Source organism: Neomonachus schauinslandi, chromosome 6, assembly GCF_002201575.2.
Source record: "Neomonachus schauinslandi chromosome 6, ASM220157v2, whole genome shotgun sequence".
NCBI lineage: Eukaryota > Metazoa > Chordata > Mammalia > Carnivora > Phocidae > Neomonachus > Neomonachus schauinslandi.
Genome location: NC_058408.1, coordinates 72,370,977 through 72,387,011, shown reverse-complemented (window position 1 = coordinate 72,387,011; position 16,035 = coordinate 72,370,977). Strand labels below are relative to the sequence as shown.

At 38.1% G+C, this 16,035-nt stretch overlaps 1 protein-coding gene across 17 annotated transcripts in view; it reads right to left on the bottom strand.

Moving 5' to 3' along the window:
• The window catches only part of PCDH15 (protocadherin related 15), an 813,949-nt gene that overhangs the window by 109,234 nt on the left and 688,680 nt on the right, over nt 1–16,035 (bottom strand). For all 17 annotated transcript variants that reach the window (XM_021696071.1, XM_021696072.1, XM_044916450.1 and 14 more), the window contains one exon: nt 149–276. In XM_021696071.1, coding sequence (XP_021551746.1) covers nt 149–276 — 128 coding nt within the window. The remainder of the gene's footprint in view (nt 1–148; nt 277–16,035) is intronic.

The following is a 16,035-nucleotide window of genomic DNA, read 5'->3' as shown; positions in this document are numbered from 1 at the left end:
TTAAACCCATGTATCTGCGTTTCAGACTTTTGTTTAAACACCATGAATAAGTACTCAGTCAATACAAACTACATGGTTATACTTTATCTGCAGAGTCTGAGCTCTTTGTTTTAACGTTAGCTCCGTAACTTAATAAATTTTCTCGTACCTTAACTCTGAGTACAGAAGTAAACATCCTTGCATCTTCAGATACACCTCCAATGTAGAATTTTTTCTGAAACACTGGGGGATGATCATTTTCATCCTGAATCTCAATATACACTTTAGCCGTATTGCCTGGAGGATAAGAAATAATATATTTTTAATTGGTGGCTATTCACCAGAAAAAATGCACTGGAGTAAATACTTATTATACTTTCTTTTTTTTTTCTCTGAAACAATGGAAATGGCTTAAATCAGAAAGTCATTCCTGAATGGCAAGTCTAATCTCCCAAGGTCCACAGAGGACACGGATAATGATGTTTCTGGCATAATAATGTAAACTTGCTGTTATTTCTTTTAATTACAATGTCTTGGTAATTCATTTTACTTGATTTAATAGGCACTAAAGTATTGTGTTCTGCTAATTTTAATGAAACAATTCAACTGTTCACGCTCACAAACACTTCACACACAACACCAACTACACCAAAGTGACACAAACCTATAAACACCTTATGAAATAAGGCAAGCTGACATCAACTAAAAACAGATTTTTTTCCTTAAATATAAAACTAGCAATGATATTCTTTCAGTTTAAAAACATACAATTTTTTTAAAATTTTAGGGTGAAAAGTAAACAGTCGTTGGGTGAGGGGCTTATTTCCACAATGAGAAACCAAGTTTAATCATATGTTACAGGCTGTCGTTCACCCACAGAAAAGATGTAGCTGGAGAGATCACTGTCCTGTGACTCATCAACACTGGTATGTGATGTCTACCATACTAAATATACCATAAGGAACATTTTTCATCATCAAATGTTAGACTCTCACCCCCTCAATCATCATTCCTTTAATGAGAAATGTAGCACCTGTCACTAGTCCACAAATGACCCTTTACAAAGAACCCGATATATAAAAATAACTCGGGGTGCCTGGGTGGCTCGGTCGGTTAAGCATCTGCCTTTGGCTTAGGTCATGATCCCAGGGTCCTCAGATCGAGCCCCGGTTGGGCTCCATGATCAGGAGGGAGTCTGCTTCTCCCTCTCCTCCCCTCTCCTGCTCTCTCTCAAATAAATAAATAGAATCTTAAGAAAAATGTTTGAAAACAACTCACAATCCAGAAAAAATGTGGAATAAGTGGGTAATCATTTTGCAACAAGTAGATTGAAATGATAAAAGTATTCTGATGTCTTACCAACGTGAACTTTTTTCATATATTTCAGGTAGCATCAAATATAGGGCAATTGAGCTACAAATTATTTATCAGGGATACCCTAAAGTTGTTGCTCTGTCCTATCCCCGACTACATCTAACACCAATCCACTAGCATGGCAGGCACATTGTGGGTGTACAATATATCTGTGTTGACTGAATGCATGAAGGAATAACCTGCATTGTCTTAGAGAGAACTGAGAAACAGGCTGCTTTCTGCTTGCCTGAAAAAGGTCAGAGACGCAAGAGAGTTATCATCCCTGAGGTTTTAACCCTACCTGGCTGCTACCCATTTAGTTTCCCTCTTATTTGTCTCGTTCTCGCCATCCCTGACCTGGAAGAGTCAGAATCGAGAGGAGGGTGTGCTAGGTCAACAGAGAAGGTGCCAGGAGGGAAGCAAGGCTAATGGCAGAGTTTGCTTGCGGTGCGGGGTGGGGGGGCTCTGAGCTGCACCATGGTTGGCCACCAGCCTAGTTCTGCCAAAACGAACACCACTTTCATCTTACTAGCGGACCATTTTTATTTCTGGAATCAAAGGACCTAACAGCTCTCAATTTAATATGTTTTAACAAAAGCAATCCCAAACTACAATATCACCTTTAAACGTCTTTTTTTTTTTTAATGTTCTTAATTAATGACCACATTAGCTATGGTCCCTATTGGCAATACTTGAGAAAGTGAAGGCTGATCTTAAACTCACTGTAAAGGAATAAATTTATGCTCTGAGATTCATCTGCTTTTCTCCTGACACTTTATAAGATGATGACAGAAGATTAAGGCCCAGGCACAAACATATTATGCCATCAGGAACAATTTGTGCTTTAGCAAATCTTTTAAAAAGCGAGTATTTCCTTAAGTATTGGGGAAAATAATGTGAGAATCAGTGTTGTAATTTAAAGTGACACATGCTAATAAACATATTACATGTATGCATTTTATAAATTCCCAGAGAGACTGCAGTAATATAATTTTAAAATACCAGTTTAGTAGTTACTAAAAATCTCTAAAATTAACATCCGTAGAAACATCTAGATAAATATCTATTTACACTAATGATATTCAATGAGTGTAAATTTTCTGTAAAATAATTTATCCTGCTTTAACCAGACTGAAGTTTTTCAGGATTTCCTTTTATAAAATACTCATCTCACAAATATCATTATTACCATGTAAGATATCATGCTTTCGTATCAATTGTGCTTAAGTCCATATTTGCTATGAGACTGATACAGAATTTAACCATATTTCACTTGGTGCTTTAATTCATAAAATAAATTGTGATAGTATTTCCAGGCCATAAATTATATGAGGAGAGCAAGCATGATGATGGGAGCATAATTCAAACATATTTGCTAGGTTTGGGCATTTTTAACTTTATATAATAATAATAATAAAAAATATATGTCTATGTAACATACCTACTTCTCTCAGTTTTTTATTGGTTGCTCTTCTTCTTGCCTCTAACGTCTTTTCAATATGATATGGGTTAGTTTCTCCTCTTGATTTTTAAAACATTTGCCTAACAACCCTGCAGTTTAATAAAATTATACTGGAATTGGATCATAAATCTGTGCTACTGAACTGCATAACTGATTTCCAACTCACCTGCCCGGAAAAGAAATGGAAAGAAAATATTATAGGTATTTTATATTTACTCATTTACTTATTTGCTGTTGAGTTCCATGTAAGTTTCATCTTGGGTTATTTTTTTTTTTTTTTTTTTTTTTTAGATTTTATTTATTTGCGAGAGAGAGAATGAGAGACAGAGAGCATGAGAGGGAGGAGGGTCAGAGGGAGAAGCAGACTCCCTGCTGAGCAGGGAGTCTGATGCGGGACTCGATCCCGGGACTCTGGGATCATGACCTGAGCCGAAGGCAGTTGCTTAACCAACTGAGCCACCCAGGCGCCCCTCATCTTGGGTTATTTTTATACCCAATAACTTTATCATAATCATTACTGCCTTACTGCATTTCACACTAGAGTTTTGTGTGATCACAATTTTATTTTATTTATTTAATTAATTTATTTTTTAAAAATGTCATTTTATTTTATTTTTTTTAAGATTTTATTTATTTGACAGAGAGAGACACAGCGAGAGAGGGAACACAAGCAGCGGGGAGAGGGAGAGGGAGAAGCAGCCTTCCTGCCAAGCAGGGAGCCCGATGCGGGGCTCGATCCCAGGACCCTGGGATCATGACCTGAGCCGAAGGCAGACGCTTAATGACTGAGCCACCTAGGCACCCCCAAAAATGTCATTTTATTTTAAAGGTTTTATTTATTTATTTGGGAGAGAGAGACAGAGCATGGCAGGAGGGAGGGGGCAGCGGGGAAAGCAGACTCCCCACTAAGCAGGGAGCCCGATACGGGACTCGATCCCAGGACCCCGGAATCATGACCCGAACTAAAGGCAGACATTTAACTGACTGAGCCACACCAGTACCCCTTAAGGATTTTATTTTAAATTACCTCTACACCCAGTATGGGACTTGACCCCCACAACCCTGAGATCTAGAATCACATGCTCCACCCAGTGAGCCAGCTAGAAGCCCCCACGATTTTATTGAAATAGGAAAAAAAACGCAGCACCAAAGGGTAGTTAATAGTATAATTCTTTTTTTACATCTATAGGAACCTATTTAAAATATTTTTCATTTTATTTATGACTTTGTCCAACATAAACATTTTCTTATTTTGATAGTTCCTTATTTCTAATTAGAAGTTGACGAATTTAAGCCCAGATTCATATCTTCACATGGTCTTCCTATGTCTAGCTAAAATTCCATACTGGGAGCTAATGGTTACTGGGTGGTATGTGGTGGGCATCGTTCCAAGATGTACAGGAGAATACAATCCAAGAGACAGAGCTATTATCACAACTATTGTTATTCTCAGCTTCATGCAGGAAACTGACATGAGAACGAGGTTAGGGGCTGGCCTGTGTTCTCTCTGGCACATGGTTGGGCTGAGACTGGAACCCATTATGGGACAATAGGATGCAAGCATGGACATCTGCTTGCTGTTGCCTCTAGCTCCTTGGGAAAAGGGCACATTTGTGTGCCCTAACATAACTGAAAAGAAGTTTCAGATTTATTGCTGGTCAACACTTTTGATTGATTTCAAACAACACTTTAAAGATTACAGTAGCAAACACCTCGCATTTCTTTAATTTCTCACAAGGAGCCTTTGTACCTTGCAGGTACCAGCCATACCCAAGACACCCTTACTGATGCCCCACAGGTCATTTCTTCCCCGCCCCCCCCATGTTTGAGTTTCTACACAGCCCTCAATACTGTCCCAGATGACTTTAGTGCAGTGTTTATGATCGGACTCCCCAGTTACCATACAAGTATTTGATGGCCTGTTCTAGATCACATTTTTATTGAACAAGTAAACACATAAATACATTCACTGATCAATAAATTTTAGTATTTTGCCTTTGCTGGTTATGATCCCAGTCCAGTCATTCCCCCTCAGGATAATAAATTTTATGAGTTTACAATGTGTTGCGTGAAACACAATGTTGCCTTATGTGCCTGGAATTTACCTGCTCCCAGTTTAAGAAACGTCCTCTAATGGTCAGGGGTCAGATTTGGCCAGAAGATAAAAGAATATTTTAAGGATACAGTTCCTAAGGTAGAAAATGAAGTGGGAGGGGGACTCATGGATGAACCTGCAGGGCATTTTGCCGAATTAAATCAGACAGGCAAATACTGTATGATCTCACCTGCACATGGAACGGGGACAAGTAGAACTCATGGAAATGACAGTAGAGTGGCGGGGGACATGGAGGGTGGGTGTTGATCAAATGGACAAATGTTCAGTGACAAGATGACCACGTTTTGAGGCTCTAGTGGGCACCATGGTGACTGTAGTTTCTCATACTGCCTCGTATATCTGCTGAGAGTAAATCTTAAATGTTCTCACCACACGCACACACACATGCCCATGCACCCATGTGCGCACAGGTGAGTCAATGGACGGTAACCGTGTAAGGTGATGGATCCAAGAACTACCTTTATTGTGGTAAATCATTTCACAATATATATGTATATCAAATCACCATATTGTACACCTTAACAATTTCATTTCCCAATTATACCTGAATAAATCTGGAAAATAATTTTGATAGGTCTAATCAAAGACTGTAAAATAAATACTGGGGAGTCACAAAATAAATCAAATACACCCAGGTGGTTTAATCCCCAGAATGTCGCTCACTTAGATGTTCTAACCCACGGACATGCCATGTGCATGACACCAGAAGCTTCCTTGGGTTACATACTTTCATGACACTTGTGTAAGGACTCAGGACTATATCCTGATCTTCCACTGAAGTTGGGTTCAGAAGATAAAACAAAGTTTCTTGGAAGAAACTTGGAAGCAACTCTGATTTAAATTCCTTTAAGAAAATCCACTTTTTATCTTTTCAGAAGTATTTGCACAATCTTTTTTTTTTTTTTCTCGTCAACACTCTATCCTTTATTTAAGGTAGCTGTGAAGCACACAACAGAAATGGAAAAAGGCAGAGGGAAAACAGGAAAATGGAAATGGGAGAACAGTGTGAGAAGAGCAACATTACCTGCCCTCCCCTTCCAGGTGAGACCACTCGAGGATTGGGAGGAGCCCACAGGGGATGAAGGACATTACAAGCTGGGGGGCAGATTTTTTTGGTATGTGTTTTGGTTAAAGACATTATACTCTTACTATGCACTTGTGGGCTCAGTGCCTCATTTCCCTCCCCCAAATTGACATTTTTCCTCCAATTTTGTAGGAGAGAACTTCTTCTTTGGGTAGCACCTTTGACTTCAGTGAGCCAAGAATTTCCAGAAGTGACCGCTCCGGTGAGGGGATGTGAGATACCTCCTTAGTTTGCAGAAAGAGAAAATAGAACTACTTAACAGTAAAGCTCAGGAAAGAAAGTAGGAGTCAGAACAGAACCTCAAGGAACAGGCCTCTGTTCCCTTAGGCAATCTAACCAAAGTGAAAGGTGTTCAGAAGAGTAAGTGACCTTCCAAAAACCATTAACTTTAACTTGACTCCATGTTTTTCTAGACCAAATTTACTTTGAAAGTATTTTTTTTTCTTTCTTTACTTTCAATAATTAATTCTGGGCTGTTAGTTTTCCCAGGAAGCCCCTAGTATTCTCAAGATCAATCTGTTTCTTCTATGCACATGACAAACCTATTGCCTACATCGCACTGGGTTCTCAAAAAAGACTTTCTGGATGGTGATCCAAGGAGTTAAAGCCATGGTCCTCGGCCATGGTTGATTTTGCTCATCTGGAGACATTTTTGGGGAGGATAGGTAGGGAAATTTAGTAGGTAGAGGCCAGGGATGCTGAGAAACATCCTGTCATGAACAGGACAGGCTCCTGCAGCAAAAAAAAATTTTCCAGCCCAAACTGTGGATAGTGATGAAGCTGGAAAAACCCCAATTTAAAATAAGAGAGAGAGAGGTTAGAGGAGTTAAGATAAATGGAAAGATTATGTGGATATATAATGACACCGTGTCTTGAGTCTACCTGCATGCACACGTCTTTAATGTGGGACTCCATCAAAACAGGCTGAAATTAATCATATGATGGCTGTCCCCATTTTGGTTGAGTTCTTTAAAGTCAGGGGTTAGATCCCTGTCACTGCCTGTTGGCCTCTGCTCTTGACATTGCCTCCAACTGAAATGCTCTGAGCTCCAAGCACATCTCTAATTATCACTGATAAATACATCAAAGAAATAATTACTGTCATCCTTAGGATTATGGGAGCTTAGTCTGATTAGAAAACATACACTAGACTCTAAAATATTGGAGGCAATGACGGTTTTTCTTATTGTTAAATATTCTTCATGGTCTAATGCATTAAGGTGACCATGTATGAGCCAGCAAGAGAGGTGTCACCAGAAACCAACCCTGATGTCACCTTGATCTTGGACCTCTAGCCCCCTGAACTGTGAGAAAATGCACTTCTGTTCCTTAAACTACCTTGTCCCTGGTATTTTGCTATACCAGCCTGAGCACACTAACACAATGACAAAGCTAACTACTAAAAAGTTGAGATGTTTCTGAGCTAAATGCTTTTCTGTGCATTACTTCAATTTATCCCCATAATAACACTGTTATTGATTATCCACATTTTGTCCATGCAGATAATGGGGCTTGGAGAGATTAAACGAGGTGTCTAAGATTGCACAACCAGAAGAGGCAGAAGATTCAGACCCAAGCCTCTGACAACAGATATTCCTGACCATTTCACTTAATGGCCTCCCTTCAGTTTGGGTAATTTTTTTTTTAAGATTTTTATTTATTTATTTGAGAGAGAGAGAATGAGAGACAGAGAGCAGGAGAGGGAGGAGGGTCAGAGGGAGAAGCAGACCCCCTGCTGAGCAGGGAGCCCGATGTGGGACTCGATCCCGGGACTCCAGGATCATGACCTGAGCCGAAGGCAGTCGCTTAACACTGAGCCACCCAGGTGCCCCTTCAGTTTGGGTAATTTTAAAAACCCAATGTAATCCTTAAACCTCTCTAAGTTTGTGATTTATGGGGACCTAGGACAATCTGGATCAACTGGCATAAATTTTTAATTTATATTTAGGTATATGTACATTTATGCCTAAAACCACAGGAAGAACTAACATTTCACTAGGCAATGTCTAAGGTTTTCTAAGTTTTTAGAACTGTCTGGTGGCTGAGAATATAGTGATAGAATGGGGCAGGAAAACAAGTCTACTTCTCAACTGCATCAGGAAAATGGTTAAAGACTATGTAGATAATCTGGTTTAAAATTAAATCTGCTCACTGGAAGTGTTTCTATATATCCTTTGCTGAAAATATCCTTCATTCCTGCTTCATGGGAGCTTGGGGCAAGGTAGAAACACCATGAATTCAAAATGAGAAATCCTGGGGCACCTGGGTGGCTCAGTCGGTTAAGGCCAGACTCTTGATTTTGGCTCAGGTCATGATCTCAGGGTTGTGAGAAAGAGCACCACGTCAGGGGGCTCAAGATTCTCTCTCTCCCTCTGCCCCTCCACCCCTGCTCATTCACTCTCTCTCAAAACAAAACAAAACAAAAAATACCACACCAAAAAAGCAAAACAACAAAACAACAAAACAACAAGCAAACCAGAAATCTGCTTTCTACATTCTGGAGTTCCACACCAAAAAAAAAAAAAAAACAAAACAACAAAACAAAAACAAAAACAAAACAAAAAACAACAAGCAAACCAGAAATCTTCTTTCCACATTCTCGGGTACTTTTTGAACAAATCGGGACAAGAAAAAAGCCCTGATTTTCTCATCTGTAACTTTGTTGAAAAACAATAGGCTTATTTTGGTTATTAAATGTTATGATGGACAAGCATGTACTTACCATCACCATAAAAATGTAAAGCAATAGAGTTGTTGTCCATAAAAAATGAAAAGTGTTTTGGCATACATGCTATTTTCAAAACATTTGCATAGTGGGTAGATTATATAAAAGTATATATGAGTACTTATAATACTATATATGTATATTTTTGGATAAGTATGAAACAAGAAGAAATGTTGGTTTTTGCCCCTGTCTCCTAAAACTCCTTGTAATTAGGGGTGCTAGGAGAATCTTTTGTTCTAACACTTAGTCTTTGGCCCCATTTCCTGACACAGAGCTCCTGAGGAAGACCTCATTTCCCAAGTGATCAGAGCATCTGACACGGAGCTTCTAAATCCCTTGGAATTCCTGGGTGAGAGGAATGTCTTCTGCGTGTTATACTCAAATAATGAATCATGGAACACTACATCAAAAACTAATGATGTAATGTATGGTGATTAACATAACATAATAAAACACACACACACACACACACACAAAGAAGCTTGGAAGCTTCAGGCCCACTGCCCATTCTCTGCAGAGGGCAGCGGGGCTAGAAATGGAATTAATAATCTGTCATGCCTTTTATGTGATGAAACTTCCATAAAAATCCCCATAATATGAGGTGTGGAGAGCTCCCAGATTCTGAACACATCTATCCACCCAGAACTCCAGGGGAAGGAAGCTCCTTTCAGACTTCATCCTCTGTATCTCTTTATCTGGCTGCTCATCTGTGTCCTTCATCATGTCCTTTATTATACAAGAAACTGGGAACGTAAGCAAGTGTTTCCCTGAGCTCTGTGAGATGTTACAGCGACTGATTGAAACAATAGGGGGTCATGGGAACCTCTTATTTGTAACCAAGCCTGACATAAGTTGTGAGTAACCAGAGAACCTGCTATTTTCAGTTGGCATCTGAAGTGGGAGGCAGTGTTGTGGGACTGAGCTTGACGTGAGGGGTCCGCTCTAACGCGGGTGGGTGGCAGAGTGACATTGAACTGTAGGACAGCCGGCTGGTGTTGCAGAGAATTGTGTGAGTGGCAAGCCTGCATATCTGGTGTCAGAGGTGTTTTAAGGGTGCTAGGAGCATGACAGTGAATGAGAAACACACAGGAGTGTGCTTTCCTATGGGATATGTTAGGATCCTAGCATACTTATTCGATCATTGTAATAAATCATTTAGAAAGAAAAAAATGACTTTATATCTATAGCATATAACTTAGTAGCTGGATTTATCCTCTTTTATATAAATATAGCTTTGAAATTTTTTGTGAAAATTATGGACCATATGTCCATAAAAAGGACTAGTGGGTATCTGACGAAAGATTTTTCATTTTAGATCAATCCTAGGCTCCAAGGACCTCAGATTAAGAACAATAGCTGCTTAGAAATGCCACTTGCAAAACAAGCTAGATTTTCAGTAACATGGAAAGAGGTAAATGAATCATGGTATGTTCACATGGTAGAATGTGAAACAACCACTGAAATGATATTTTTTGAAGAGTATTTAATAACATAAAAATACTTTTGATATAACACTAATTGGAAATACAAGTCCCAGATTCTAAACAGAGAATGCATGATCAAAATTTGTGTGTGTTTGCATGTGTTAGCATGTGCATGTTTGTGTATGTGCGTGTGTGTGTGTGTGTGGCCACAGGAAAAAAGACTGAAAGAAGTATGCAAATTTTAAAAACATTCGGAAGTGTAGGATTATACATTATTTTCTTCTTATATATATTACCTTTTATATAGTAATAATATTTTTATAATGAAGAGAAAGTTAGTATTAAATATGTTGAAAGGGGAAAGGGAAAACAAATTATGAAAAACATAACAGTCACAGAAATGAAAAATCTTGAAAGAAACTTCATTGATTCCTTTGTGTGCTTTTCCCAAAATATCATGTCATATCAAAAGAGCCTGGGGAGACAACGTGTGCATCTCTACTTTTTCTGCATCAACAAGCTTTGGCAGATGCTAGTCAAGCATGTATTTTCCCCCTGAAATAAAATAAATTTGTTTACTTTTTTGCTTGTTTGTAAGATGATATTTCCCCAGGCATATGTGACTTTCTCGTGAACACTTAACCAAAAAGCAATGAATAAAGAGAAAGGTGACCCTGCCAAACACAATCTAATTACTCTTTATCTGTAGATCTTTGCTTCACTCATTAGTCATCTGGTACACAACATATTTAATAATTAGGTTTTTGCAGAAATTTTAGAAGCAATTTAACAACAACTATTTAATGCAACAAACAGGCTAATTTTAGTCCTTAGGAAGTACTTAATGAATACTTGTCAAATAGGGGTGCTTAGTTCCTGCACTATGTCATTACATGCAAGCATTATCTTTAATAATCTTCTAAAACTTCTCAGAGGAAAACATAATTTTTTGAAGCAACATAAACTTATAAACTTTCAAAAGTTCAAGTAATCAGCTACTTAAACTTTCAAGCAGCGGTCACAGTAAAAATGGAAGCTAACTTTTCATTATGATAGAATGCAAAATCTAGCACTATATCAAAGCACTAACTTTGAAGTAACGAGTCTCTCCTCTAGGACTGTCCCCACACCGCCTACCTGTGCATCTCAGTCAAACACACTTGGATCCCAATTGATTGTTGAAAAAGTAAAATAGAATTTTTTTTTTTATTTGTCTGCCCAACATCCTATCCCCCCTTATTTTGGACATAGAACTCCATCTTTTCCACTTTGAGTTACTATACCTCCATTTGTCTTATGCCCTTAATGGAATTGTTATTCACAATGCTCTGCATTCCAACCTTATTCAAGGGTACTTGTGTCAACCTGGGTTCATCAGATTCCCCCTCAGTCTCCTGATCTTTGAGCTGATTGCCATTTGCTTGAAGGTTTATGATCCCAGGTGTCTTGATGGCATTGTCCAAAAAAGCAGTGCTTTGAGTTTCTGACCAAGATTGCCAAAGCTTATCCGTGTTGTGACCTTCTTTAGATCCTTTTCAGCTTCTCCTCTGATTATGCAAGCCACCAAGTACTTTTCTGATAAGTTCTTTTTAGTAGAAGTCAGTCAGAGGAGGTTTGTTGCTTCTAACCAAATAACCATCCTAAGCACAGTTGGAAACAATTGATTTAGTCCACATCAGCAAATGGGGACTGTACCTTCTTACCTATAAAAAAAGTTTGGATTTTCCCTCTCAAAGTACCAAAAGACATTATTAAATGCAAATTTTCCATTCAGTGTTGCAAAACTTAAGTATTAAATTTTAGCATATTTTCTCCTTTGTCATCATGAATGATTACATTATTTTCATCGCTCTTTTTGGAAAATATTGTCCAGTTTTTGTACATACATTATCTGGTTGCCAATCAAGATAAGGGTATTCAAATCTAAGAATGTCAAAAGATGGCCTGACCATGTTTCTAATGTGTCACAACCCACAACCACTGGTTATATGAAGAACTTCTGGAGAAACATGGAATCTCTATCTGCAATAAGGAGTAGATGAAGCACTTTCATATGTGATTTCAGTATGTGATTACGATATGTTTAAGGGTCACTCAAACACATCACAGCTAGTAACAACAATAAAAATAGTGATAATTACTATAGCTTTTTTATTGGGTGTTTCCAGCATTCTAATAAGTAATTGCGGACATTGCTTTGCTCAAAAACCTTAGGAGGTGTAGACATATTTATTCTGATAACAGTATTGAAGATTCTAAAGCTTAAAGATGTTAGTAAAGATCAGAGATGTCTATGGAACCCAGGTCTATCTGAAACCTAAATCAGGGATCTTAAATAATTCCTCATATTAGATTTTTCGATATCTGTCTTTTCTCTGCTGTTCTGTTAAGGTGATTTTGATTTGGAATGGTTGTACTGGTAAATTATCTGTGTTATAACATTTTCCTTCATAAATATTTTTTACAGAATTTCTCTTTACCTCTGGTCCTTTAGTATCATGTATTTCTCAGCATTTATGGAATATCATCTAATAGGAATCCTTTATAAATGAAATTGAGTTGCTGGACTGGTTAGAATCTGTCCTGTGCATTTTAATAAAACATACATATAGCAATCTCTATTAGGGAATCTTGATGCAAGCATATGCTATAAATTAATAACTGGAAACAGATTTTCAAAATTGAAAGTGACAACATTTAAAATAATGATTTCCTTGAATTGTTTGTCTATAATTATTTTTAAGCTACTACCTAGGGGACTAATTAGGTACAAGATACCAAGACAGAGAAGGGACAGAATTGATGAATTGAACTTACAAAAGTTCGTGGGGATAAAGAATGAATTAGCCTTGGAAGAAGAATTGTCTACTAGACTTGCATTTTGAGTATGATTAAAAAGAATGACAGGCTAAATTTATGTTTTTTTAATCTCTGAAACCTAGCATTCTCAACATTGGCTTTTTAATACATGTAATAGATAAATTAAACTGAAAGGCATGCTTCATAAGTATATAAAACTAATAAAATCAGGGAATGTTTAAGAATATACTAATTGTGCCTGTGGTGTAGATAAAACCAAGAAATCCTTTACCTACTATAATTTCCCTGTTTTCTTCCATATACAAGTCTTCTCTATTCTACGTTAACCATCATCACTGCACGGCCCAGCTAAGTGCCATCCATTGTAATTTCTTCAGCTGCATATCTTCTTGAATATCTGTGATGTTTGATGTTTTTGCTCTGCTGCCTTTCTTGAAAGGCCTCAGTCCTTTGGACAAATTTTACTCCTCTTTTCTTTTTTTTTTTTTTTTTTTTTTTTTTTTAAAGATTTTATTTATTTATTTGAGAGAGAGAGAGCACATGAGAGGGGGGAGGGTCAGAGGGAGAAGCAGACCCCCTGCTAAGCAAGGAGCCTGATATGGGACTCGATCCCGGGACTCCAGGATCATGACCTGAGCCGAAGGCAGTCGCTCAACCAACTGAGCCACCCAGGCGCCCCTTACTCCTCTTTTCTATGGCCTCTTCAATTGGCTCTTCTTTTCTCTCACTCACTAAATGAAGGGGTTCCTTCAAACTCTTTTGCTACTCTTCTCCCCTGCCTCTTCCTCACAGGGACAAGGCCAGAGGGCCCTGGGGGCTCATTAATTCTCCTCTTTGGGCAGATTAACAAGTAGACAGGTCATTATTGGTTTTCTGTTGGTTCAATGGATTCCAACTGCCTCTCCCCGGTACAGGCTGCTTGGCTTTATCAGGCCCTGCTTTAGGCCTTATTTCCTTGACCAGGAAGATCCACTGTTACATGGTCAATGAATTTTTCCTTATCCTCGTTTCCAAATTCTCTTTACATATATAGAGTAGTACCATTATGAGTTCCCTGATTTTAGCTCCTTTTATGGTGTGTTCAAGTATGTGTAGATAAAAGTTCTCTCTGTGCGTTACAGAAGCTAGAGAGGTGCTTTTTTTCTTTGATGCCTTTCTGCCTGATATCCCCAATTAAACCTCATTTACATTTATACCATGTGATGCTAGTGATCCTTTGCATAACAATATCCCTTGGCTTAAGTAATCTTTCTTTTTGACATCTTCCAAAATCTATAAGCCAAGTCTTGAACATCCTTCAAAAGTTCAGTTCCTTATTTCCAACTACTTTCTGGATTTAATTTATGTTACCCAGGATCAAAAGTATAAAACTGTTCTTGATTTATCTCTTTCTCTTTATGGCCAGTCATCGAGACCTATCAACTTCTCTCTTACACATGTCCTACATCTTCCATCTCGCTGGCTGGTGATGGTTAATTTTATGTGCCAACTTAGCTGAACTAAGAGAAGCCCAGATAGCTGGTAAAATATTATTTCTGAGTGTATCTGTGAGGATGTTTTGAGATTTGAATCAGCAGACCAAGCAAGGAAGATCAACATCACCAATGCAAGTGGGTATCTTCCAATCTGATGAGGGCCTGAATAGTAGAAAAAGATGGAGGAAGGTCAAATTTGCTCTGGGCTTGAGCCAGGTCATCCATCTTCTTCAGACATTGGTGGTCCTGGTTCTTGGGCTTCAGACTCAGATGGGAGCTCACACCTTTACCATTATCTCTGTTGGTTCTCAGGCCTTTGATTTTGGACTGGAACTATACCATCAGCTCTCCTGGGTCTCCAACCTGCAGAGCGCTGATCACGGGGCTGCTCAGTCTCCATAATCACGTGAGCCCATCCCTTATAATAAATCTTTTTCTGTGTCTTAATTAGTCCTGTTTCTTTGGAGAACCCTAAGCCCAATACTAGTTCAGGCCTAGACTATTCTTTTAACATTCATTCTCTATTCTTTCTCTCTCCAAGCTATACTATGTGCTGAGTTTACTTTTGCCATGTTATTTCTCTGTCCCCTCCCAAACAAACAAACAAGCAAAGACTACAAACATTTATTCTCTTTATCAGTATATTAAATATTGTGAAAATGCACACACACAGACGGACATACACACGTGCATGCATGCACTCACACACACTGGGAACATCCTGAACATTCAGATTTCTGTTATTTCCAGATACCTGAATTCATTAGGTTTTTGGGGAAAAATACAAAAATTATGCTTTTAAACAAGCATCTCAAGTGACTGTCATCAGGTAGTTCAAGGACCATGTTTTGGATGGCACATTTTTTTGAACAGCTTTTTGATGTTTCCTTTATGTCTTCCTATGTTCTCACTCTGCTCTGGACTCACTTTGTAAATTCCTTCCCCCAAGCATACCCTTCCAATTTTCTCCCCTAATCCTCTGTCCTTCCCTCTTCCATCTGCCCTAACAGAAGGGATTAGCAGACAAAACCAGGTATTGCTTAACTAAAGTCTTAATTTCCCAGCTCAATCAATAAGTGATTCAATCTACCACAGTGATTTATTTTCTTTAAACTCAAACCAGGCATATCTATGCTTCTCTTAATCAATTAGCCACATACTTTTTTTTTTTTTTTTGGTGTTACTACTTATTTTCATATGTATGCATCATGGTTTCTCCACTAGAATACAAACCCTTTGAAGACCATGATCTCACCTTGTAGATACTTATCCCATTACAAAATTTAGAAAAACACTATGCCTTCTAAGTACTGAACATATTTGTTTAATGTACAGTTTTATCATGATCCCTATAACAGTACCATTATGTTTCAGGGGCCATATGACAGGAAACATAATCATATTAGATGTGTTTCAAAAAATAAAATGAGCACAGTTGTTGCAAGTAAAAAATCACTTAAAAAGTATTAGTCTGAAAATGTAATGACATGTATATATTACTCTGAAAGTTTATATAATATATAGTTATATATATACACCTCCCACACACCCACATATATAATTGCTTGGCTTCCTTTTTCTTACCTATCTCTCAATG